Source organism: Callorhinchus milii, unplaced genomic scaffold (genome assembly GCF_018977255.1).
Source record: "Callorhinchus milii isolate IMCB2004 unplaced genomic scaffold, IMCB_Cmil_1.0 Scaffold14, whole genome shotgun sequence".
Classification (NCBI taxonomy): domain Eukaryota; kingdom Metazoa; phylum Chordata; class Chondrichthyes; order Chimaeriformes; family Callorhinchidae; genus Callorhinchus; species Callorhinchus milii.
In genome coordinates, this window is record NW_024704755.1 from 13,027,333 (window position 1) to 13,053,229 (window position 25,897).

The 25,897-nt window shown below is 46.1% G+C and overlaps 2 protein-coding genes across 2 annotated transcripts; both read right to left on the minus strand.

Annotated features, from left to right (window-relative positions):
- Positions 1-1,083: 1,083 nt before the first annotated feature.
- tgm2l (transglutaminase 2, like) lies at positions 1,084-10,983 on the minus strand. Its single transcript, XM_007907571.2, is given in 14 exon segments — positions 1,084-1,425; positions 1,427-1,496; positions 2,326-2,462; positions 2,650-2,810; positions 2,983-3,246; positions 4,302-4,544; positions 5,358-5,461; positions 6,154-6,295; positions 7,122-7,299; positions 7,740-7,868; positions 8,707-8,825; positions 9,031-9,270; positions 9,926-10,111; positions 10,620-10,983. Coding segments are annotated over 14 exon segments (2,064 nt in total). The 5' UTR covers positions 10,633-10,983; the 3' UTR covers positions 1,084-1,347.
- Positions 10,984-12,598: 1,615 nt separating this feature from the next.
- Positions 12,599-25,647, minus strand: tmppe (transmembrane protein with metallophosphoesterase domain). The gene is made up of 5 exons (XM_042340507.1): positions 24,869-25,647; positions 21,662-21,772; positions 20,157-20,322; positions 16,640-16,779; positions 12,599-12,937 (listed from the first exon to the last, which is right to left on the minus strand). The coding sequence occupies exons 1-5, from the start codon at positions 25,611-25,613 to the stop codon at positions 12,747-12,749; spliced, it is 1,353 nt and encodes a 450-aa protein (XP_042196441.1). The 5' UTR covers positions 25,614-25,647; the 3' UTR covers positions 12,599-12,746.
- Between the last annotated feature and the right edge of the window lie 250 nt (positions 25,648-25,897).

Below are 25,897 nucleotides of genomic sequence, written 5' to 3' on the forward strand. Positions count from 1 at the left end.
GTAGCAGTCTCAGGAGCAATTGAAATTTTAACTCTTTATTTCCTAAGCATTATCAAAGATTGACAATAACTTGCACTATGTCATGCATTTCATGTAGAAAAATGTCTTATTTGCCCACAAAGGATGAGGGGAGAGAGGTGATCGGGTCAAAAGGAATGGTTAACTGTGTCGAAAGCAGCAGAGAGGTCAGAAGGCAGAAGGAGTCCCTGGCTGCAGAGAGAGATTGTGTCATCAGTTACTTTGACGAGTTCTGTCTCTGGGCTGTGGGTAGGGTGGAAACTGGACTGGAAGGGCTCGAGCTATGGCAATGGCACGTTCCCGGACTTGAGATAAGGAGGGCATGTTGGAGATCGGACAGTAGCTGGGGAGTTTGGAGGGATCGAGGGTAGGTGTTTTTGAGGAGAGACGGATGGTGATAGGAGTTTTAAAGGTTGGGTACTGTGCCAGAAGAGAGAGACAGGTTGACTATGTCCGCTATCAGGGGCCAAAGGAGGAGCAATTGGATAGTCAGAAGCTGGATGGGGAGGAGTTTGAGGAGGTGGTGGGCTTCATGTGAAGGGCCAATGGGGATGAGATGGGAAGACGGGGAAGGGGCAGAGTGAAGGTTGGAGGTTCAATACATGTAGTTGAAAGGAAACCTATTGCATACATGAGGGAAAAGGGAATAGAAGGGCACAGAAGGGGGGAATAGGAGGGGTGAAGAGACTAGTTTGGCCTTATGACATGTTTCTGGGCATATCAATCTATGTAACACTTTGTAAGGGATGGATATCTCTGACCCAACAATCATTGTGAGGCAATGGAAATCCAGATTTCTTACAATATTGAAATATAAAGAAAGTAAATGACTGAAATAACAAGCTATTCTGCACTCTGCGTGTACAAAGTTTCCTAACGCCTTTCCTGGAAGCAATGATGGGCTCACAAAAGCTCAGACAACAAGCTGCAGCACATTGTTTATCAGGTAAAGGAGACAAGATCACTGTGAGTGTATTCAGCCAATGACAGGTTTGAGTGGATTCAAATAAAATTGGTCACGGCTGTTTGTAGGATTTTGCTGAGTGCAAATTGGCCCACAAAACACTCAGTCACCATTTTACAGAATATCCTGTGAAGCACTTTGAGACGTACTCCTGGTGTGATAGACGCTGTACTAAATGCAGGGAATATCATCAGTATATTATTATTATTATCATTATTATTGAGTTTGACAGCAATGTCACCCTAGAATAGCGGTAGTTGTGCAGTAGTACAGTAAATATCAATAATGGGTTTGGATCAAATATCACAGCCATTAAATTACTGAATAACAATCACTAGACAACAGTCTCCACGGTGAACGCTGCATTAAGCCGGTCTGACGATAATGATGGCGGAACCCTTAACATCATGCAGTTTGTTGCTGTCGAAATCCACCATCAGTTTTCCGTATACCTGCCTTGGTCGGTGTGAAGGGTACTGTGACCATCACCTCTTGTCCCGGAAGGACTTCACTTCTGCATTGATCCAGAGAATCACGAAGGAAAGGAAAGAAGTATGAGAGGCCTTTTTAATTTCTCTGTCATGTTTTTGATTGAAACGGCCAAACCTTCCACGTGTGATCTGAGGACGTGTGGGAGTGTGAATCACCGACCTCGCAACTGAATTGTCATCACGTCGACAATTCAGCAGATTACCAGGAAGGGTGGTTGAGGCCAGGACACTGGGACTCGTTTAAAAAGTGTCTTGACGTTGTGCCGGCAGGGTGAGTGTTGAGGACGGATGGGTTAAAATCATCCGAGGGGGCTTATTCATCCAATCCAAACTTGTGAATGGTTTGGTTCTCACCCTAAAAGAGTGTTAAATATTGGGAACTCTATATTCCCCCCCGCAATTTCCCATTCACCCTATCAACTCGGTTGCTCCCTGGCCTGCTCTATGTGGCCTTCCCCACCTGTCCCACCATCGGTGGTTGGGTTTTCACCCTACCTGCCCGCGTTCCCTGGAACCCCATTCTGGAGTCCCTCTGACTCGCTCTGCCCCTCCCTTCTCAAGACCTACCTTTTTTGAAGCGCTTTCAATCATCTTTCCCCTCCCCACCCGCCACTGGCTCCCACCCCCAGCTAGGAGCCCAGACAATAAGTTAGCAAATCGTAGGCACGTTGGAATGGTGTCCCGATGTGAAACGTGCTATAGAAACCGTAAATTTGTAAGTGTATTGTATTGCCAAAGTAACCTGGACAGAAACCCCTCTAGTTATTGGGTGGACCTCAAGGACTACACCAGACGATGTGAAGATTCACTGCACCATCTCCCAACGTTTGTATTTGGGTAAGTGTTACTCACGGAGATTGAACCTCTTGCAGATCGGTGAGCCCAGTCCCTTCCAGAGTGAAGAGCCCCTTGGTTAACGTGATGGGGAGGGGGTTTGAGAACTTGATTTGGGCAAGCAGTTCCCGGTTCAGGATTGGATTACCAATCACCTGCCACAAGAGAGAGAAAGAAAGAAAGAAAAAAATACACGTGGAAAGGATTTCAAAGGTGAACATCAGTTGCGCACACCAACTCGATTCTGCGCACGTTTCGTCCGCGCTTCACTCCTGAAATAGCCGTCTTTTCGCTCCGGAAACGTAAAGGAGTGAAATCCGTGGCTCCCGTGAGGACACTGACCTTCACAGCAAGCTGGGGCAGGGTCAGGGCAATGTCGCTTTTCTTCAGAGTCACTTCGGACCTGTTGTTTGACGTGGCTGCGGCAATCAGTCGCATCACGTTGTGCTCGGAGAGATGTTCACCGTAGTCGTTGTATTGAAGCCTCAGGACTTCTTTTTGTACTGAGCCAAAAGGAAAAATAATAACGATTACAATCCTTGCATCGGATGCAGCGCCTGATCGCGTCGTCGAGACATCTCAAAGGCGCCTCGCGGGACGTATCGAAAGTGGTTTGACTGCATATTTAGTGGGTGAAATGTGGCAGCTGATTGCGCACTGCAAGAAAAGGTTTACCTGCGAAAGCCTTCAACTCAAAGTTCTTTGTCTTCTTGATGAATTCCCTTAAGATGACTCCGTTGTAGGTCACGGTGTGGGCAGAGATGTACAAGTTGATATCGCGGTCCGTAAAGCCAAGATTACAAACGCTGACATAGACATCGAAGTCAGACCCCAGGACGGGCTGAGCGTACTTAATGGTAATCTTGACTTCCTTGTTTGAGGAGATGGAACTGAGCTTCATTCCTGCTTTAGTGTACACTTTCCTTTCGTTGACAGAACCTGCAATATACAGCAATACAGATGGCAAGAGCATCAAACAACACTGCTAATACCGACTCTACCCACCCCACCCCCCGCCCCCCACCACCCCCGCAGACACTGTGATAATATTGCAAATGACTGTGATCTCTGCTTCTTTTCGGTCTGTGGGCTTGTCCGTATAGTGTACTAGTCCATATAGTGTACTAGTCCATGTCTGTTTGTAAGTAGCTGGACCAGAGGAAAGCCTTTAGAAAATACAGTGATAATGGGAGATTGAGTCAGTGTTAGCCAGGGATTTCCTACTTCTCATTACGATCCATTCACCCAGGCTGGGAAGTGTTGAGGGAGCACAGACTTAGGTTTAGCTGTGATGTCCCCAGTATCGTCCACACTGCTCATACATGAAGAGCTTAAACATAAAGAGAGTCCACTTGGGAGAATTACAGGCTTTGTGGAACTGTATCCCTGCAAGAGTCATTGTGGAACCAAACGGTCACTGTGGTACTGTACCACAGCAAGAATCAGCACTGGAGGATGGGGCTGGGTAGAATTAATGTTTAAAAATAAAGATGCATAAATAAATAATCCTTGCATTTTTGATATAGCGCCTTTCATGTCTGGAGGACGTCTCAAAGGACTGATTCACTGTAAAGTGTGTATTTTGTAGGAAAATGCGGCAATCAATGTCCACAGCAATGTCCCACAAACAGCCATGTAGACCAGTTTTATCTGGGGGATTGTTGGCCAGGACACCAGGAGAGAGAGACTCACTTCTCCTTTCTAATAGGAGCTACACGATCCTTAACGTCCAGGAACAGGCAGACGGCACCCCGGTTTAACGTCTCCTCCGAAGAATGCTGCCTCCTACAACTCAACACTTCCCCAGCGCTGCAATAGAGCGTCAGCCTGGATAATGAGCTCAATGTACCCGACGTGAAGCTTGAACCCAACAATCTTCTGACTCAGAGGCGAGAGCGTGCTACCGATTGAGTCAGGCTGACACCTGGAAAGAACGTTAAGGAATACAAAAAAAAGTCCACTTTGTTTGAACGCACATAGTCGACAGCCCTTACCCTCCGGGTATTTATACTCGTTTGTGATGTCCTCTCTACGGTCATCGTAGACACTCTTTGTACTGATACGCTTCCCCACTTTGTTTTGCTCGACTTGCACCTCGCTCTTCGAGCCATTTCGGTTCACAAGCCAGGAAACCACATCAGCATTCACCTCGGCAAAGATGAACGGAGCGTCATACTTCACATCAACGTCGCCTTCTCTTATTGCCCTGACTGGGCAAGGGCCACAGCAGTATACACCTGGCACAGCAGGAAATCAACAGAGAGTTACTGTAGGTCAGAGGAGCTGAGTGCAGAGAATCTGGGGGAAAGGGCATGAACAGAAAGGGACAAAAGACACTGAATCTCATTACAAAATCCCTCTAAGAAAGTGTTAGTGAGTCCGCAACAAAGGAGCATAAATAAAGGACAGTCACTGGCAGATGTAAAAGAGTTTAGGAGGAATTTCTTCACAAAGAGGGTGGTGATGATGTAGAATCCACTGCCAGAAGCTGTGGTTGAAGAAAAATGCTTCAAGGTATTTAAGAGCAAATGTCTCAAAGCGCTTCACAGGATTTACTGTAAAGTGTAGGGACTCTGTATTTTTGTAGGTTAACGCAGCATCCAATTTGCACACAGCAATGTCCCACAAACGGCCATGGAGTGAATGACAAATTTTATTTGGGTGTTTCTTGGCCAAGACACCGGGAGGAACTCTCTTCTCTTTTTGAATAGCACCATGGGATCTTTAACATCCACCTGTACAGGCAGACAGTTTACGTCTCATCCAACATCTCCAACAATGCAATAATACAATACAATATACATTTGTATAGTGTCTTTCATGTCACAAGGAAGTCTCAAAATGCAGTGCTACACTGGATCGTCAGCCTAGACTATGAGTTAAAGTCCTGACTTGGAGCTTGAACCTGCAACCTTCTGACATTTCAGGCCTCAAGTCTATCTGTTGGACAGGGAAGGGAGGAAATTCTGTCAGGTTCTTTTATTTAGGTCACAACCTGGTACTAATTGCCAAAGCTATGTTTGTCAAGCTTTTGTTCTGACCATACTGACCACCGCTCTTCTCTTGCGGAGTAGGATCCAAGACTTGCCATCCATCATAGCCAGAGCTGAGGTCACGGCGAGCCATCCATGATTCCACCCAGCAATGATAATTCCTGTGTAAATAGCGGACGAGGGTAAAAAAAAACAATCGGCAACAAACCACCCGGATTTAAGCTTGGATTTGACAGGAATTCATTTTACCCAGAGAGTTGTTGCGATTTGGAATGCACTGCCTGAAAGGGTAGTGGAAGCAGATTTGATAGTGGCTTTCAAAAAGGAATTGGATATATAATTGTAAAAGAATAATATTCAGGGCTATGGGGTAAGAGTGGGGTAGTGGGACTAGTTGGATAGCTCTTACAAAGAGCTAGCACAGACACGATGGGCCAAATTGCCTCCTTTTGTGCTGTATGATTCTGCGAGTGTTGCTCCGAGGTATTGTTCTATGGGGAAGGGCGCTATGTAAAGGTAAGTTGCCACTGAAGTCAGGCAATTTTTAACCCACGTTCAAATCTTCAACAGAGCCACAGACTCAGCAAAGGTCAGTAAGCCCAAGCAATGGATCAACCATTTCAAGGGGTAAGACTTCACTTTGCAGGAACTAATAATCCTTACATTTGATATAGTGCCTTTCAAAAACAACAACAACAAGTTACATTTATACTACCACGTTGGGCGCTGGACTGTCAAGGATTTGCACGGTTTAAAAGATTTCATGTCTGAAAAGCGCCTCGCAGGATTTTACTGTGAAGTGTAGTAGCTTTATTTTGTAGGTGGACCAATGGTAACAATTACTAATACCCACCATATTGAATCTTTCTTTTCCGAAGGCAATGGTTGCAAGGTTTCTTCGCTGTAGTACCGGTCCACTTGGAGATTGCCGTCAGTGTCATGGGCCGAGCAAAAGTTTGTGATACAGCGAGTGGGTATCCCCAAACATCTCAACACTGGGCACCAGGGGCGACAGAACGAGGGGAAAAAATTCATGTTAATAAATCCACAGGGAATCAATATCAAAGTGTCAGTTTCTAAGCAAACACTCAAGTGATGGGGAGTTGCAAATTATTCCAGAATCTCTCTAAGGAAAGTGCCCTTGAGGTAGTAATAATAATAATCCTTACATTTGGTATTGTACCTTTCACATCAGGAGGACGTCTCAAAGTGCTTCACGGGATATACTGTTGTATGTAGTGACTGTGATTGTTGTAGGCAAATGTGTCAGCTAATTTACCTACTAAGCCAACCTGTCTCCGCTCCCATGTTAGGAGTGGAAAGGCAGCTTTTCATATTATATATATAATATATATATTTCTGGAGTATTTTCACAAGACGAGGGATGATATTAACTGGGGAATAGAATCACTTTTCAGTTCTGACGCCCATCGGCAGCATCAATTACCACTGAAAAGCAACTGTGATGGTGGTGGGGAGGGGGTGCTGGGGTGGGGTGGGAGTGGGGTGCGTTCTGAAAGGATGGTATCAGATGGGTCGAAGAGTAAGTGAAATTTCAAGCCTTCCATTCTATTACAGTCAGTCTAAGTGCTTGGGTGGAGATACCGAATATGAAACATAGGACAGGAATCTTGCTGCAATGATCTGATTGCTTCTGTCTGTTTACTGGATCTCACTCACAGTGAGTAAGCGCGGTTTCTTACTTGTTCCACAAGTGGGAGAGAGAGAGAGAGCGAGAGAGAGAGAGAAATACCGTAACCAAAGCTCGAACAGATCTTTCAATTGAACATGTTTCCATCACCGTAACATGCATGGTCTTACCCGTACAGGTGACGGCAGCAAACACCCAGCACTGGCCGTATCTAACCGCCTGAGTACCAGAGCTGCTCCACATGCGTAGGATGGAGTGACTCCCTGTCCACTTAGTGGGGGGGGTTCCACCAGAGTAATTCCCGTCCCATCTTCCCGAGAGCACCCCATTGTCGTCGTTTGAATTCACCTTTATCGGGGAGAAAAGGTGAAGCACCTGCTGTTAGCTTTGGTAATAAATAACTTATAAAAGATATCCATCAAAGAAAGGGTCTTTTTTGCGCGGAAATCTATCTCCAATTTTCTCTCTTCCTGGGCTCTATTGCAATAATTTTGGTCACTCAATCCACGACCATGGGACGCTGCTGCACACAATTGGCTGCCGCGTTTCGCTCACAAAATATACATTTGTTTCACTTTTGCAAGACGGTATTTTCTTCAGAAGCACCTCTATCAGCGGACATGTTTCCATGACCACAATTAGGATAGTACAGCTCAGTGGGAAGGTCACATTAGAACTTATAGACGGAGGCTTGATTGGACATTTAATGTCATCTACCCTGTTCTAATGGCAAGTCTGACATACAAGGTGCAGCCAAAGACAAAGCTGCTGGACCACAGAGATCTCACCATTGCTGACACTGTTCTGCATATGTAAACAGGATCGTTCCTCTTCGCTACATCATGTGACAGACTTTTCAGAGCAGACGGACTGTTGTCCAGGATTTTAAAGCAAATATCCACGACGTCTTTCTCAAACTGTAAAAAAAAACAGGAAAAAAAATCATACTTGAACTCAATATTTATCTCATCCGGTCAAAACATCTCAAAGCATCTCACACATTGGGCTAGTCTGAAATACTGTGGTCTGTGGTGTAAACACTATATCCAGCAAAGTCCCACTGTGCCAACAGTGAGATGATTGACTACATCTTATTCTTTTAGGGAGTGAATTTGAACGAGGGAGGAATTTGACAGTGAATTCAGAGTACGTAGTTCCCTGATAAAGTACTAACATTTATACAGCACCTTTCACACTGGGAGGACGTCCAAAAGAGCATTCACAGTGCTGGTTGGGCACGCGAGCTGGAGGTGGGAACTGAGGGAGGTCACTACACTTTACAGTGTATCCTGTGAAACCCTCTGACACATGAAAGACGCTGTATCAAATGCAAGGTTTATTATTTTAGTGAGGAAATGAATCTCGATTGAAGAAGGTTTAAGAATGAAGCCATCTAAGATAAGCATTGGTAGCTGTTGGTTAGACTGGTGAGAGACATGAAGAAACTGATCCCAACACAGTTACCTTTGCCCCCATTGAAGAGCAAGGAAGAGATTAAGCTTTATTGATTCACACAGTGAGAGGAGTGAAGGTTGTAGTGTGGGGATGGCTGGGATCGGAGTGGAGGGAGGATCTGAAGAAAATAAATTAACACAGGGCGAGTTATCAACAGAAAAGTGGATAAAGTTGAATAATAAGTTGAAGTGTGAGAGGCATTTCTGAACTAGTGCGGAGAGAGGAAAATAACCTAACAACCAAAAAGCGAGTGTTAAAAAGTAACAATGGGTGAATTCTTTAAAACTTGTAAGTTGTTACTTGTCCAAAGGTCCAGGGCAAGGAGTAAATATCAGCGACCGATCCTTGGTAGAGCATCCCATTTTCATTCATCACGTACTCCTGGAGCAGATCCTGATCACCCAGATAGACAGCATCCTCTTAAAGAAACGAGAGTGAGGGATAAGTACTCTAAGTACTCCACAAACAATTTTATTTCCTCCTCGGCTTCTGAACGCAGTGACTTGGGTTGAGAGCCTCAGCCACTCACTCTTCTGCACCTCCAGCCACAACCATCGACTGAAGGTTGACCCTAGGACTATTCTCTGGTTTTAAGAGGGGTGAGGGTTTAAGATGGAGCGTTACCTTTACACCAGGGGTTGAAGAGAAGGTAGAAATGTCCTGCAACGATCCGCTGAATGGGTCGCCCCTCCTTCGAGGAGAGCAGCAGATACATCTTGTAGTATCCTATCACTGCATTGGCTGAGCTGTGGATGGTGAGATTGAGTTGGCCAGGGACAGACTGCAGACTGAAGCTCCAGTTGCCTGAATTCACTCCAGAAGCCATTTCAATCCGAGTTCCGTTAGCCACTGTGGGCTCGGGCCCTGTCCACATAATGGAATCTCTTTGAAGTAAATACGCATTCAACAACGGTTTGTTAATTCAGTAAAGGGGGCATTCCAGGGGGCAAAGAAGTGTAACTATTTGCAAAAGTTGCTTCTAAAGTTCAAGAGGGTTTATTTGAGTCTCCGCTTATGCACATTTCACATCAGTTTGTCAGTTTTAATGACCTGCGTTATTGCACTCTCATTGCAACTCTAAAATGTTTAGAATATTTAACTATACTTGAAATGAATCGCTTGCACATTTTACAGTGCTAATTTCATGTCATAATTCAGTAAAGGAATCTCAGGGGTCTGTCACTTGGCTTAAAACAGAATCAAGTGTGGGATGGGCGGGAGAGGGTTATAGATTGAAGACGCAATACAATTTGATCTTTACCCGATGGCTTTAAATCCTTGTTATTGACGTGGAAATCAAAGTGGATTCGCAGGAAGGCCAAAGCAAAGTTTCGCTCACAAAATACACAGTCATTCCACTTGACAGTATATCCTGTGAAGCGCTTTGAGACGTCTCAATGATGTGATAAGGCGCTATATTAAATGTAAGGATTATTATTAATGCTATCATTAAAGGTTTGTAACTTTGGCTGTAAATGGAAATGATTTTCTGTCGTGAAACGCAATCGGGGTTACAAACCTGTCTCCAGAATGACTGACAACTGGTCTTCACCCTTTTGGAAACCTCTGGCTTTGAAGTCCACAGCCAGGTGGAAACTCTGTCCTCTTCGCAGCAACAGCCGCTGAGTGTCGATTTCAACTGTGCGATGGTTGGTGTTGTTGGACACGCACAGCAAGTCCACGGCCCCCAGCAACAGCTCAGCAGCTTTCAGAACCAATTGAAACACAATTTCAGCCCAGCCGTTCACACAACCCTCTGGCTCTCAAACAGCTACAACAACAACTTGCATTTATATGGCGCCGCTCACGCAGAGTAGCATCCCAGAGCGCTTAAAGACTCAAAGCCAGTGTAAAAACATCCAATTCCGGGTGGTGCTGATAAACTCACCGGCGCATTTTTACCACAACGTAAATTCTAAAAAACATCTAGGCGAGTGGGAAACGCTAAAGTAAAGAGGAATTATTGTTACAGTTCGCCTTCCACTTTCCTGGCAGTCGCTCGCATGCATCAAGTCCTGGACTAACCGTGTACTGTATTCCAAAATATTGTTTCCTAAAATAAATCTATCTAGTTGTCATTTTGAAAGAATCAAAGCGCTGCACTAAAGAGTTTTTTCAAAAAAAGTTACGTGCGGTGTATTTAAAAATCATTTTAAAAAGTGTGTGTGTGTTCTCCTGTGTTAATATCATTTGTCCTCATTTGTATCTCTTACCGTTAGCTGTCATGTTTGAAGTCCTCCTTTAAAGTTGTTTTCACTTCTGCACTGCGATCTGAAAAGTTACTCTCTCTCTCTCTCTCTCTGTACTCTGCTCTTTACGTTGGTTTAAATGGTCCAGTTATTTATACACTTTCTAATGTCAGATTTCCGAACTAAATAGCCATCAGGTTCCACGTGGGGACAAAGGAGTCTATAGTTAGGTCACTTTCTTGACCAATGCCAGAATTCTGAGAAAAAACTTGTGCAATCCCGCTCACTAGAAATGTTCAGCTCCGAGAGCCAAGGTTGTCAGGATAACATAGAGCCGAGAGAGAGAGGGGGGGGCAGTCAGCTATTTGAAGTCAGCCTGTTAGTGCAATTGAGCAATACTTTCACACTCTTTCCTAATCTCACCACAGGGTTTCTCAACTGGCAATTCACCAGGAACTTAAAACACTGTAAATTGAAATCTTTAATGTCTTCACTACAGCACTGAGGTATTAATCTTCAACACAGGCTCTCAGATATCAATATTAATCCCTGTATTTGATACTCCGCCTTATCCCGTTGTCGAGACGCGTGAAAGCGCTTCACAGCCATGGAGTGAGTGACCATTTTTTTTTATCTTGGGGAAGAAAATCCCTTCTCTTTTCAAATAGAGCCATGGGATCTTTAAAGTCCACCTAAACAGGCAGATGGGACCTCGGTTTAACATCTCATCCGAAGGGCAGCACCTCCGATAATGTAATGCACCCCCCCTCCCGGCACTGCATCAGAGTGTTAGCTTAGACGATGTGATTCCAAGTCCCAACGTGGGGCTTGAACCCACAACCTGACTCAGAGGTGAGAGTGCTACCACTGTGCCAGGCTGACACACCATTAACCTTCAACACAGTGCTGAGGTATTAACCTTACAATATGTTCAGCAGAAATAACCGAGGGGCAAATGTCAGTGATCACACACACGGTATTAAGTTTCATATCAAATTTATAAATTCATCATAATAGTCAATAAATAAATAAATCTTAATTTACAAAATAAATCATCAACCAGAGCAAATCATTGCAATAATAATCAAATAATATCTGAAGGAAAAATGAACATGTGTTGATAAGCCACAGAAACAGGAGGAGAAAGTGCTTTGCGTTCAGCATTGAGTGGGGGGGGGTGTGAGGGTGTCGGCAAGGTGGAGCACTCGGGCAGATGAACCCCTTTTAAACACAGCAACAAAATAATTGATGACACTGTTTCTGATTGACTTTAATTGTGTATTGTGGTGTCAGTGCCTCAGGAGTTGAGATGAGGGTTCAGGCTTAGTATCTCCCAAGGGCTGAGTTGCATCTATGTTAAGAAGGAAATAGTGGTGGAAATTACTCTCCCGGTGACTGATGCAGAGCAGCACTGGCAAAGAGCAATAAGCCAACTTTTCAGCCATGGGTTGTGCATGTCACCAGATGAGAGAGAGGCCAGGCTGTGGGGTGGGGGGGAAGGAAGCGGTAGAACACATTAATATCCTAGGAAGCAATTGTACACGTTTATAGACTCTGAATTTCCAGTCATAATCTTTAAACTGGCTACGATTTTAACTTCCTAATCCTGCACTCTTCATTGCTTTACTTAGGTCTTGCAAACTAACTCATTGCACTTTCACCTTCTAGATGTTTCAGAAGGAATGACTCACATTTTCCTTAAAATTGTACATTTCGGGTCCTCCCAAAAACACTCACATACCACGACCGGGAAAAGCCAGTCTACTCTGACAAACAGTGCGTTAACTAAGGCAGTGAACTGGCTGACATTGCACACCAGGTCACCTACTTAACCATGAAAAACCAATGACGTCTAACAATATTAATAATAATAATCCTTGTATTTGATATATAGCACTTTTCACATTGTTGAAGCATCTCAAAGCGCTTCACAGAATATATTGTAAAGTGAATTAACTGTATATTCTGAGGGCGAAACTCAGCAGCCAACTGCGCACAGCAGCGTCCCACAAACAGTCATGGATTGAGTGACCGAATTATTATTTGTAATTGTGCATTGTGGTTTCAGTGCCTTGAGTGTTCAGGAGGGGGGTTTAAGCCCAGTACCTCCCAACAGTGGTTGGTAAGTGTGCCGTGTGTGGTGTGCCCAGTTCATTTGGCCTTAAAGATAATTTCAGTAATTTCTGCTCTGCTTCCAAGTCTCATCGGAATGCCGTAGAAAACTGTCCCAGGCGTGACGTAAATAAAACTGTTCTCTCCAGCTTTGTAAAGGCCCACAAAGAATGGATTCAGCAAATAGGCACCAATTGACAAGGGGAAGATCTGGCCAGCGTGGGTGTGACCTGTGTGAAAGGGAATAAAGAAGAAAATTAGCTTTAATTCTCAGAAATTGTCTTTGTTAAGCTTGTGCTGTCAAGAGTGCAATCAGCATGTGTTCTTACACATACAGATCTACGAGCAGAAATGCCACTGGGTATAGATTTACATGGCCAATGCAGCCCTTAAAAGCATGCAGCTCTGGTAAATTACTGCATTCAGTTTTAATGCTGAAGCCTATTTTCTGTAGCTCTTAGAAGCACTCACAGAAACCTGGCTTCAAATTTAAAGTTAAACGAATTCCACTTGGGTCAAGATTTGCTAATAATGTTACGTTCCTGAGAGTCTAGAATTTGGCAACTTCTGAAATCTTTAAATCCGTAAATTAAAACCCAGAAGGAATTTTACCCCTGTGGTTTATCAGCCACGACAACAACTTGGATTTACCTAGCGCCCTTCAAGTGGGGTAGGGTGCCAGTAGCACTTCACAGTGGCGGAGTCTGACAACGAGTCGGGGGGAGAGGGAGGTAACTGTAAGCGCGATCAAAAAGGATCGTGGTAACACGCTGGTAACAAACCGTCTTTGAAATAGAAGTCTGTTGCTCAGACGGACATTAGCTCTGGGATCTGTCCCAAAGCAGTTTACGACTAAGGTTTCAAAATGTTTGATGTAGCCTGCTGACTGAATGTGACAAACTGGGCGCTGATGAACAGCAGCAGGCCCTGTCACTAACCACCTCGTCACTAACATTCCTATCTCTGTGCTTAGCAATCTCATCGACAATTTCTGGAATTCTAATGAGTTCCCTTCACTCATTAAGTCCACTGTGCTACCAAAGTGACCTGTGGTGCCCTGTACCATCAAATTGACCATCAACCTCGCTATGGCATACTCTCACCAGACTGTCCGTTAGCTACTCCCGTGGCTAACTGTGACACCAAACTGCCCATGAATCATGGGAAGCCACAGGAAGGGCTAAGCTATTGGAGGCGTGTTTCTTGGCAGTGTTAAATGATACAGAATGCTCAGACCTCGTGAAGACACAGCCTAAGGCACGTCCCCCTTTAGGCGTATTCAGCAGTTGCCTCCCTGCTGATGCAATGCTGAACAATCGTCGTGTGATGCTGGTATCTCAGTCGATGCGAGCAAAAGACAAAGAGGTCATTGTGTCAGCATGTAAGACCTGGGTGTGAGGGCTGATCTGTGGATCACCAGCAAAGAGCAGAAGCTTCTCAAACAGCTCTCGATATCCCCACGGTGATTTCCGGTGGAGTTTGACACGGGAAAATATTCCAATATTAAATTATATTACTATTACAAGGTTGCCCCATCACCCCCCTCTGTCACTAAGTGGAGAGACAAGTTGATTTAACAAGAGAGTTGCTCTCAGGAGACTGTAAACCGAGATTCGTCTGGAAAGCTGGTTGGGATCAGAGTCAAACAAAGAGAAGCTTAATTTCAAGGCACAATGTCTCTACTTATTGGTGCGGTTGGGAACTGTGGTCTCTCTCCTCTACGTTGAAGGCTTTATATAGGTCCCTGAGGCCCTGCGGTACAGAATGAATGTACCGATGTACAGAGCATAATCAGCAACCACACCCTGAACCTCTGGAACTCCTTCCTTCTACCTCTCCATCTCGACATCACTTTTTATCCATCCTTAAATCCTATCTCTTCGACTGCACCTTCCCCTCCCCTCGCTCTATGACTTGACGTGAAGGGCACTATATGAACGCAAGTTGTTTGGCATATAATAGATCACTTGCCCCAAGCTGCTCACGCCACAAAAAAGGATATTTAATATAATAATAATCCTTGCATTTGATATAGCGCCTTACCATGTCATCGAGACGTCTCAAAGCGCTTCACAGGATATACTGTCAAGTGTATTTTGTGGGCGAAACGCGGCAGCCAATTGCCCACAAACAACTGTGTAACAAGTGACCAAATTATTATTTATTTTTTGGATGGATTATTACCCCCCCAGAAAGCGATTCGCCTATCGACTAACAACCGGGTTCCGACTTACTGCTGGTAAAAAGAGGCGTGTGGACTAAGGAAACTGGCTTAAAGTTTTGCCCACCCATGTTTTGCTTTGCTCCCCCTCCCATGTTTTCCAAACTTCCTGATCACCACGAGCCCAAAAATAAGAAAGTTTGTAACTCAGTAATGATTCACTGCACCAAACAGCTTGTGAAACACAAACAAACCCTCCCTCCCCACACAAATAACCACAGGGACCTTTTACACTGAAATGCACATTAAAGGCGGCTTGTTCACTTTTGAAATGAGCCACTGACTCGAATTCCTCCTCCTGGGTAGCCTTGCATTAACAGACACACAGTATATCAACCCAGCCTTAAACTCAATGTCCAGCATTGCTCTTGGGTCCGTTCCCATGATATCCTTTGTACCCTCCATCCACCCACTTCCTCTATACAGAGCGTCAAACTGTTACTTTCTCTGAAGGGTACTGTGTAAATGCATGCTATGGTTCTTGTTCACTGATGACAACGGTCAATATGTGTCAGATATGTTCTCAGCACACAGCTCTCACTTCCTATCGTTGTGAATCTGTGGCCAGAAGGTGTCTCGACCTAAAATTGAGTTCATCATTTCACATCTTCCTGGAATCCAGAGTCACACTGTGGGTGCGTTTTCTTGTTAATAATTAATAATCCTCGCATTTGACATAGCAACTTTATCATATCGAGACGTCTCAAAGCCCTTCACATGATAAACTGCAAAGTGGATTGACAGTGTATTTTAGGGGCAAAACCGGCAGCCAGTTTGCGCTCAGCAATGTACCAAAAACGGCCGGCCATGGAGAGAGTGGCCAATTTTATTTGGGGGATTGTTGGCCAGGACACCGAGAGAAACTCTCTTCTCTTTTTGAATAGTGCCCTGGGATCTTTAACATCCATTAGAATACATTAGAATATACAGAACAGAAACAGGCCATTCGGCCCAACTGGTCTATGACGGTGTTTATGCTCCACATGAGCCTCCTCCTGCCCTTCCTCAACTAAGCCTTCAAGCATAATCTTCTATTCCTTTCTCCCTCATGTACCTGTTTAGCTTCCCCTTAAATACATCTGTGCTATTTGCCTCAACAACTCCTTGTGGTAGTATGTTCCACATTCCCACATTAAGTTTATTAATGTCTTGCTGTAATTTGTTGCAGTGCTCCTCTGTATTAACTACTCCACCCATCCCATTTGTGGTGTCATCCGCAAATTTTGAAATTGTACTGCTGATTCCTGAATCCAAATCATTAATGTATATTGTGAACAACAGTGGGTCCCAATACCGATCCTAGTGGAACACTACTGCCTACCCCCTGCCAGTCTGCGTAGCAACCCTTTACCCCTACTCTGTTTTCTGTTTTGTAGCCAGCTTGCTATCCATTCTGCTATTTTTCCCCTGACTCCACATGCTCTGACCTTATTCATTAGTCTATTATGTGGTACCTTATCGAACGTCTTTTGGAAATCTAAATATATTACATCTACTGCATTACCCTTGTCTACTCTTTCTGTTACCCCATGAACAGGCAGAGGCGAGAGAGTGCTACCACTGAGCCAGGCTGACACAAGGAATGGGTTATGAAACGCCGTGGATATTACCATCAAGCTGTTATATCCAATTCTGTCTTAATTCAGTTTCCTGCACTTACGTCAGCTGAATGCCTGCCGTAAAGGACAAAGTGAGATGTAAAAGTCTTTACCTGAGAGGATGAGGCTGATGTCTGGCCTGGTTTGTAGGGCACGTTTTGCAGCTAATGGCTGGTGAGCCAACAGCACGATAGCATCCGTGGGACTGCAGCCGTCCAGAGCTTTCTCCAGGTCCATCCCGTGTCCAGGATACCTGCACAGCAGAGAGGCAACAGGTCAGGAGGTGACAACTGTACCCAGTGCCATGTTCAGGCCGGGTTCAGTTTGCTCAGCTTTGGATTGCCTTGTTTTTTTCCACGCACATCAGACCCCGATATAACGTGGTGGTCAATAACTTAGCCACGCAGTCAAAGCCAGGAGTGTACTGCACTGCCAGTATACTAAACCTACTGTACACCCACGCCATAAACAGACCCAGGCAACACCAGAGGGTAATACAATGGGCCCGATCGTATTGCTCTCTTTCCATTCCCAACCCCCAGCCCCTGTAATTTTCTCATCTCCTATGCTGCCTTGTGCTGGCATTGGGTTTCATCTGTGTGGAACCTCCTCCCCTCTCTACCCCCCCCACTTTGCATCGCATGAGTTAATCAAGGAGTGAGAGCCGCCAGGCTGTGTCATGGGGGAGAGGGTGGGGGGGCTCGGGTGGTGAGAGGGCGGAGATTTTTAACCGCAATGTAAATTCTAAAAACATCTAGGAGCATAAGGAATGCTAGACTAAAAAAAGACAGAAGTCTTATGTTACAGTTCGCCTTTCACCTTCCTGGCAGCATGCGTCAAATCCTGAACTACTCGTGTACTGTATCCTAAAATATTGTTTCCTAAAATAATTCTATCTAGTTGGTATTTGAAAGAATCAAAGCTCTGCACTAAGATTTTTTCAAAACAGTTATGTGCGGTATATTTGAAAATCATTTAAAAAATGGTGTGTGTTCTCCTGTGTGAAGGTTAATATCATTTGTCCTCACTTGCATCTCTTACAAGTACCTCTTAAAGCTGTCATGCTTTAAGCCCTCTTAAATTTATCTTCACTTCTGCACTGCGATCTGAAAAGTTACTCTCTCTCTCTCTAGCTCTCTGAACTCTATCTTCACGTTGACAGGACGAGGGTCTGGTTTAAAGGGTCCAGTTATTTATACACTTTCCAATGACAGATTTCCAGACTAAATAGTCATCAAGTTCCACGTGGGGATAAGAGATTAAGAACATAAGAACATAAGAAATAGGAGCAGGAGGAGGCCATTCGGCCCCTTGAGTCTGCAGCGCCATTTAATAAGATCAAGGCTGATCGTCTAACCTAATTCCATTTACCCGCCCTATCCCCATATCCCTTAATCCCTTTAGTTTTTAAAAATCTATCGATCTCAGTCTTGATTATGTTTAATGACTGATCATCCATAGCCTTCTGGGGTAGAGAATTCCATAAATTCACTACCTTCTGAGTGAAGGAATGTTTTCTCAACTCAGTTCTAAACGGCTGACCTTTAATCCTGAGACTATGACCCCCAGTTTTAGATTCTCCAACCGGGGAAATAGTCTCACACGATCGACCCTGTCAAGACCCTAAAGAATCTTATAGGTTTCTATACGATGACCTCTAATTCTTCTATATTCTAGAGAATATAGGCCTAGTTTACTCAACCTCTCCTCATAGGTCAACCCCCTCATCCCAGGAACCAACCTAGTGAATCTACGTTGCACCCCCTCTAAGGCGAGTATATCCTTTCTTAGATAAGGAGCCCAAAACTGCACACAATATTCCAGGTGCAATCTCACCAAGACTCTATACAATTGCAGTAAGACTTCCCTACTCTTGTACTCTAACCCCTTTGCAATAAACGCTAATATGCTATTAGCTTTCCTTGTTGCTTGCTGTACCTGCATAATAACTTTCTGTGACTGTGGACAAGGATACCTAATTCCCTCTGAATACTAAGACTAACTATCTAGTCTCTCCCCCTCTCGAAAATAATCTGCTTTTCTATTTTTCCTACCTAGGGGAATAACTTCACACTTCCCCACACTATACTCCATCTGTCACTTTCTTGCCCACTCACTTAACCTATCTATATCCCTTTGCATCCTCGTGTCCTCCTCACAGCTTACTTTCCCACCCAGCTTTCTACTGCCTGCGAAGTTAGATACATTAAGCTCTATTCCCTGTGTTGCCACTGCAATAGATCCACCGACCCCCCCCCCACCCCAGACAAAGATTTGCCAAGTGCCCATCTTCTATCCTCTCCCGCAATCCCTCACCGTTTGGTACCACCATAACCTGAAAATTGTCCTCGTTTTTACATGAACCCAAGCTTTAGAGTAAAAACAAAATCACTATAAATCGGGCTGAAATCAACAATAAAGCCCCTGGCTTGGCCCAGAAGGGAACCCGCAAAGAGTCCAGTTTTGCTAAGCCCTGGGCGGCTCGTTATCAATGCTATTAATAACAAATAATAATCCTTGCATTTGATTTAGCGCCTTATTACGCCGTTGAGACGTTGCAAAGCTTCACAGAAATATTGTAAAGTGGATTGACTGTGTATTTTGTGGGCGGAACGCGGCAGACAGTTGCGCACAGCTGTGTCCCACAAACAGTCTCCCAGTGACTGCTCTGAGCTTTAGTGAACAAGCCGCTGATTGTTATTTTGGGGGAAAACCATTGCTGCTGTGACTTCCCGAGTGTTGAAACAGTGGAGTTGCCGTGTGCCTGGGAGGTGGGAGCTGACCTCACTGCATTTGACATTCCCGGAAAAGCTTCTGTGTTCGAGCCTATTCGACACATTCCACACTGGAGCGCAGGGCACGGCACCAGCCCAGCACCCCAGGTTCTGGCTGGTCTTAGCCTCGAAGACTATTTTGTCTTAAAACTCAAACTCACAGAATTGTGGAACATTCTCGGGTCCAGTCTTAATGTGGGGTAGTTCTTACAATCGGTCACTCACTTTATGGCTCTTCGTGGAACGAAGCTGTGTGCAAATTGGCTACCGAGTTCGCCTATAGAATACACAGTCAGTACATGTCAGGATATTATTATTATTCAAAAGAACCTTCATCAAATTGAGACTGAATTTAAGTTCTTTAAGTTCTCCACACTTCTGACCCATCTTATATTTTAAGGCACAAATAATAAAAATTAATAATTCTTGATACACGCTTCCCTGTAAAGTGTAATGACTAAGTATTTGTAGGCAAACACAGTAAGAAATTTGTACACAGCAATGTCCCACCAACAGCCATAAACTGTATGAGCAATTTTATCTGGGGAATTATAAGCCAAGACACTAGATGAAACTTTCCTTCCCACTTGTCAAGATTTATGGGATCAATAATATCCAACTGAACATGACCTTGGTTTACCATCTCATCCGAAGGACGGATCCTCCAACACTACAGCGCTCCCCCAGCACTGTATTGGAATGTCAGTCTGGACTATGTGAGTTCCAGGTCCTGACGAGGGGCTTGAACCCACAACCTTCTGACTCGGAAGCGCGAATGCTATCGACTGAGCCAGGCTGGCAGATGGAATTTCAGGCTCTCAAGGTGACAATTCAAAGCGAGAAGTGCAGGACTTACCGCAGCATCTCAGCTTCGATGTCATCGACCCCAGCCAAGCAGAACTGATCCTTGGGGTCCCCGGCGCTGGAGATGCTGACATGTTCATTGTGCAGTGGCTGGATGCCTAAGGACCGCAGGTGCTTGAACCAGTTGTTGACGTCGCCGCTGTAATAGTCATGGTTACCTGAAAGCCATATTATGCGAGAGTAACAACACACATCGTCATTGCCTGCTCACTGCCCCCGCACCCACTCGCTGCCTCAAACAACAATCACAAGATCTCAAGGGAGGTTCGCGACAACAGGTCCCTTCGATCTATCTGATACCCAACATTCACCACGTCTCAGCCCGTAAAAGGCCATTTTGTCTTAAAATGCAGGTTGACGGAAAATTCGTCAGTACAATTTGGAAGCCGGTTTTCCACTGTTCTTAAAAAGAATTGGTTTACAAACCAAGCCCAAATGTTAGAATTCTCTGCAATCTTGTCAAGGCTCGGAGGCAGAAATTCCATCTTGGTCTAGATTTACTCAATTCACATAAAGTTCCTTTTAAGTATTAAAAGAAAAAACGACTTCAAAGTTAAAGCTGCATTCAAAAATCTGCCAAACTCTGGGAATCTAAAAAGCTATGTTAATAGTCATCTAGACCCAGGTGGAATTTCAGGCTTCAGATCTCATCCATCTGGATTACCTATCCTACTGTCTAGTCTTCACTCCGTCAACTGGGTTCTTAAATGAGTCAATGAGCCCAGCGTCCTGGCCTCAACCACCTCTCCTAGTAATCCGTTACAGACATTTCCCCTCTGTGTGATGAAATAGCCCTCGATGCCTGTCCTAAATGTGCCCTGACCTTGTCACAAACCTCAGTCTGAGCCCTCGGGCCATGCTATCCCGGCGCATCCGAAAACAAACAACTAAATGGGAACATGACTTCAGTTAACTCAATCCCTCCCCGCAGAACAACTCGTTTTTTTAACATCTATTAAAGGATGTTATTTTCTCCTTGCATAGTGCAATGCCAGATCTCTAATTCCCCCCACCCGTTACATTTCCAGGCATATTTACAACAAAGTGATGAAGTGACTTTTATTCACCATGAAGCTCAAATTAACCTTCATGTTAATTTCCCCAAAGTTTAGAATCAATCCACCAGCTCTTTGTCACGACTGAACCCAGGCGGAGGGAGCTTGCAAATCGGCTGATTTCCAGTGTATGAAATTGATCATATTGTTTAAAGGAAACTGTTGTAGCAGTTCAATAATCCCCTTTCTAGCCAAGATCAGCTCTAGATCAAAGCGGAAGCTTGCGGTGGGGGAGTATGTGGACTTGGTGCACGTATAATATATGTGAAGCTATCCACATGATGACTACAGTTACTCAGCTTTATTCATTTCAGCTGTTTCTTTTTGTAGTTTTGTCACAGTAACTTAAGCAGTCTATGCTCTGCACCAAGGCCAAAACCCTCCCCATCAGCTAAGAAGGGCTCCAACACAAGTGGCATTTATTAAACAAACAAAACGTTACCTGTTACAAAGTACTTCCCCACTCTGGGCTTCAGTTCCCTCAGTGGCTCAGTGGCTGTTTGCAGGTTGACCACCTGAGAGTCAGTGAGGTCACCAACAATCACAGTGAGATCTGAAAATCGCATACAGCCCATCAGATATCAAAATATAGTCAATCCACTTTACAATATATTTTGCAAACCGCTTTGAGACGCCTCAATGACGTGATAAGGTGCTATATCAAAAGCAAGGATTATTATTATTATACCTGCCCGTGAGTGTGTGAAATCCGCAATCTATATTGGAACTTTGCAGATTACTGACACAAACACAACGCAAGTTAGTGTCACTAATACAATGGGTTAAAAGGCAGAGTGGTTGGTGTTTGTTGGGTCAAATGGCAGGTTAGGGTCACTGAGACATTGTGCCGTACATTTCTAATGTTCAATATAGAACCAATTCTTTACTTATGGAATCTACGTGAAAGGTTCCTGGTCCCATTTCGTCTTTCGTGAAGAGTTTGCATGCCTGAGAAAAACAATTCATTGTAGATTTTTTAAAAAACTGTAGTACTTCTATATCCATTGTTCCTTTTTAACTCCAGTTTTGTTTCACACTGAATTGTACAGTGCAGTGAAAAAGATTCATAAATGCAATGGAAAATCGTTTTCAGCTTCGAACATCGCTCATTACTCAAACGTTACAAAGATGGAAACAATGACTTTGCAGCACGATAGTTAAAGAACTGGATAAGATAACAATATAGTAAATTCCTGATAAACTTCTCACTACCACTTAAAGTCATCATGCTCTCAATATCTCAGCCGCATTTATTTTGTAGATATACAGATGCCTGACTCACCACTCCAGATAACTTGTCACTAAGCCCTTATTGTAACATTATTATTATTATATTATTTCCCTTGGAGTGACAAGTTATCAGGCATTTAATCCTTACATTTGGTTATAGAGCCTTTCACATCGAGAGGACGTCTCAAATCACTTCACAGGTGATAGTGTAAAGTGCAGCAATTGTAAGTTTTTTTTGTAGGCAAATCTATCTAATTTAATGAGTGAGTGAGTGAGTGAGTGAGTATTATCCCCATGGCGACAAAGAGATACAACAACAACTTGCATTTATGTAATGCCTTTCACGAGGGGTAGCGTCCCGGAGCGCTTGACAGTGGCACGGTCTGGCCCCGAGCCAAGGGGAGAGGGAGGGGGTGCATATTAGCTTCCTGCTCTCCATCCCCAGTTACAACATATTGATCCGGATGTGGTTACAACAGCAGTAATAATAAACCTTATTGCACCCATGATGTTCAAACATCTCAAAATGCTTGACAAGTAATAGCCGGAATTGCAGAGACTGTACTGTATTCACAGGCTTGAGAAGCTTCAATGCTCTGGCAAACTGCCCCAGGTCATTACATTCAGTGGTTAATGAAGTGCTTGTATTGCTAATGTTTCCTTAAACCCTGGGCTAACATTGCACTGGAGAAAGTAAAATACTGACTGTAAATACTGCTCAGTCAGAGCCAGGAATTTATGAATGGCATGAAGACCCAGCACTGAGTCAATATTATTTATAACACCTGTCACTGCCTCTTTGGTCATCTCTGCCCTCATCATCCCATTCAGCTCCCATCCCCAGCTCGGGGGCCTGGCCAACAGCGTGAACCGCTTTGAGACGTCCTCCTGACGTGAAAGGATTCATTTGCATTTAGAGTTTACACGTGAATGCAAACGACACCGTATTCAGTCCAAACTAATACTCACAACCTGAAAGACTTGTTCGGCCGCCAGAGCCGTTGCTGATTTTCTGTTAACCCGCCCGTCTTTACGGGTTCCTTGTGCCGTTTTAGTTAAAAACCTCGTAAGCTAATCGTTTGCGATCGGCCGGGCGTCCGACACGGGGCGCGGAAACCCATCGCCGTGCTCAAAGAGTATCCAAAACCAAGCTGATCGTTCCCGCGCGTCCCATCCCACTTGCGACTAACCTTCTCCTCAGCTCAAGGCGGCCGGAGTCTCTGGCCAGCTGGGACCTTGACCGGTTTCGCTCCTTATAGGTGGGGTTGAGTTGGGGGGGTTGGGGGTTGAGTTGGGGGGGGTTTGGGGTTGAGTTGGGGGGGTTTGGGGGTTGAGTTGGGGGGGTGGTGGGGGTTGAGTTGAGGGGGTGGTGGGGGTTGAGTTGGGGGGGGTTTGGGGGTTGAGTTGGGGGGTGGTGTTGAGTTGGGGGGTGGTGTTGAGTTGGGGGGTGGTGTTGAGTTGAGGGGGGTGGTGGGGGTTGAGCTGGGGGGGGTTTGGGGGTTGAGCTGGGGGGTGGTTTGGGGGTTGAGCTGGGGGGTGGTTTGGGGGTTGAGCTGGGGGGTGGTGGGGGTTGAGCTGGGGAGGGTGGGGGTTGAGTTGGGTGGGGGGTTGGGGGTTGAGTTGGGTGGGGGTTTGGGGGTTGAGTTGGGTGGGGGTTTGGGGGTTGAGTTGGGGGGGGTGGGGGTTGAGTTGGGTGGGGGTTTGGGGGTTGAGTTGGGTGGGGGGTGAGTGGGGGGGTGAGTTGGGTGGGGGGTGAGTTGGGTGGGGGTGAGTTGGGTGGGGGGTGGTTGGGTGGGGGTGAGTTGGGTGGGGGTGAGTTGGGTGGGGGGTGAGTTGGGTGGGGGGTTGAGTTGGGTGGGGGTGAGTTGGGGGTTGAGTTGGGTGGGGGTTGGGGTTGAGTTGGGTGGGGTTGAGTTGGGGGTTGAGTTGGGTGGGGTTGAGTTGGGGGTTGAGTTGAGTTGGGGTTGAGTTGGGGGTTGAGTTGAGTTGGGGTTGAGTTGGTGTGGGGGTGAGTTGGGGGTTGAGTTGGGTGGGGGGTGAGTTGGGGTTGAGTTGGGTGGGGGTGAGTTGGGGTTGAGTTGGGGGGGGTTGAGTTGGGTTGGGGTTGAGTTGGGGTTGAGTTGGGTTGGGGTTGAGTTGGGGTTGAGTTGGGTTGGGGGTGAGTTGGGGGTTGAGTTGGTGGGGTTGAGTTGGGGTTGAGTTGGGTGGGGGTTGAGTTGGTGGGGGGTTGAGTTGGGGGGGTGGTTGGGGGGTGAGTTGGGGGTTGAGTTGGGGGGTGAGTTGGGGGGTGAGTTGGGTGGGGAGTGGGGGGTGAGTTGGGTGGGGGGTGAGTTGGGTGGGGGTGAGTTGGGTGGGGGGTTGGGGGTGAGTTGGGGGGTGAGTTGGGTTAAGAACGAACCGACTGGAAAGCAAACCCCACCTGGGCTCAGGCCGTTGACCATCCTCACCACCATCTCCAGGCGGGTGCGGCCCACCGTGGGCCCGAGGTGGATGTCGGACAGCAGCACCACCTTCAGGTTGTCGAACGACCGGGGCAGCCTGTGGACGGGGATCTCCACCCGTTTGACCAGCGGCGGTTGGGTGGCGTTGAGCAGCCCGACGGCGGTGCAGCCCACCGTGAACACGAGGGCCAGGGACAGCTTGACCAGGTGCCGGGCGCGGGGCTGCGGGTGCGGGGGGTGGGCGGCCCACGGGCTGAGGGCCTGGACCTGCTCCGCCAGGCCCAGCACCAGGAGGCCGAAGACCAGGAAGACGTACATTCCCAGACAGGTGTAGGAGAGCAGCGAGAAGACGTGCGGCTCCTCGGAGACCAGGAAGAGCAGCGTCAGGAAGCTGCCGTGAGCCAACAGCAGGAAGGCCGCCACCGCGCTCTTCCAGGCCGCGAAACACCGGGAGGAGGAGGCGGGGGAGGAGGCGGGGGCGGAGGCGGCGGAGGAGGCGCCGCACGAGCCGTGCAGGTTGGCCACGCTCCTCCTCCAGATGTAGCGCGAGCCGATGGACATGAGGGCGGTGACGAAGACGAGGAACTGCACCCGGAGCAGCCGGAGGCGGGTGGTCGGGTCGAGGCTGTCCGCCAGCCACCGGCACACCATCATGGAGCAGAGCGCGGCGGCGGCGGCCACAGACACGCGGGCCTCCCAGGACAGCCGACTGAACACCGACATGGTTCACTGTCCCCCCCACTCCCCCCACACACACACACACCTGACACACACACCTCACACACACAACACACCTCACACACACCCACACACACACACACCCACACCTCACACACACACACACCCACACACAGACACACACACACCCACACACCTCACACCTCACACACACACACCTCACACACAACACACACACCTCACACACACACAACACACCTCACACACACACACACACACAGTCACACACCACACCCCAACAACACACACACACACAACACAACCTCACA

Bases quoted from the DNA above. Each gene is read 5' to 3' on its own strand.
- tmppe (XM_042340507.1), bottom strand. From the start codon at position 25,613: ATGTCGGTGTTCAGTCGGCTGTCCTGGGAGGCCCGCGTGTCTGTGGCC. The intron at 21,773-24,868 runs GTGGGGTTTGCT...TGCGATTTTCAG, and splicing joins GGTCAACGGCCTGAGCCCAG to ATCTCACTGTGATTGTTGGT. The intron at 20,323-21,661 runs GTAACGTTTTGT...TATGGCTTTCAG, and splicing joins GGGGAAGTACTTTGTAACAG to GTAACCATGACTATTACAGC.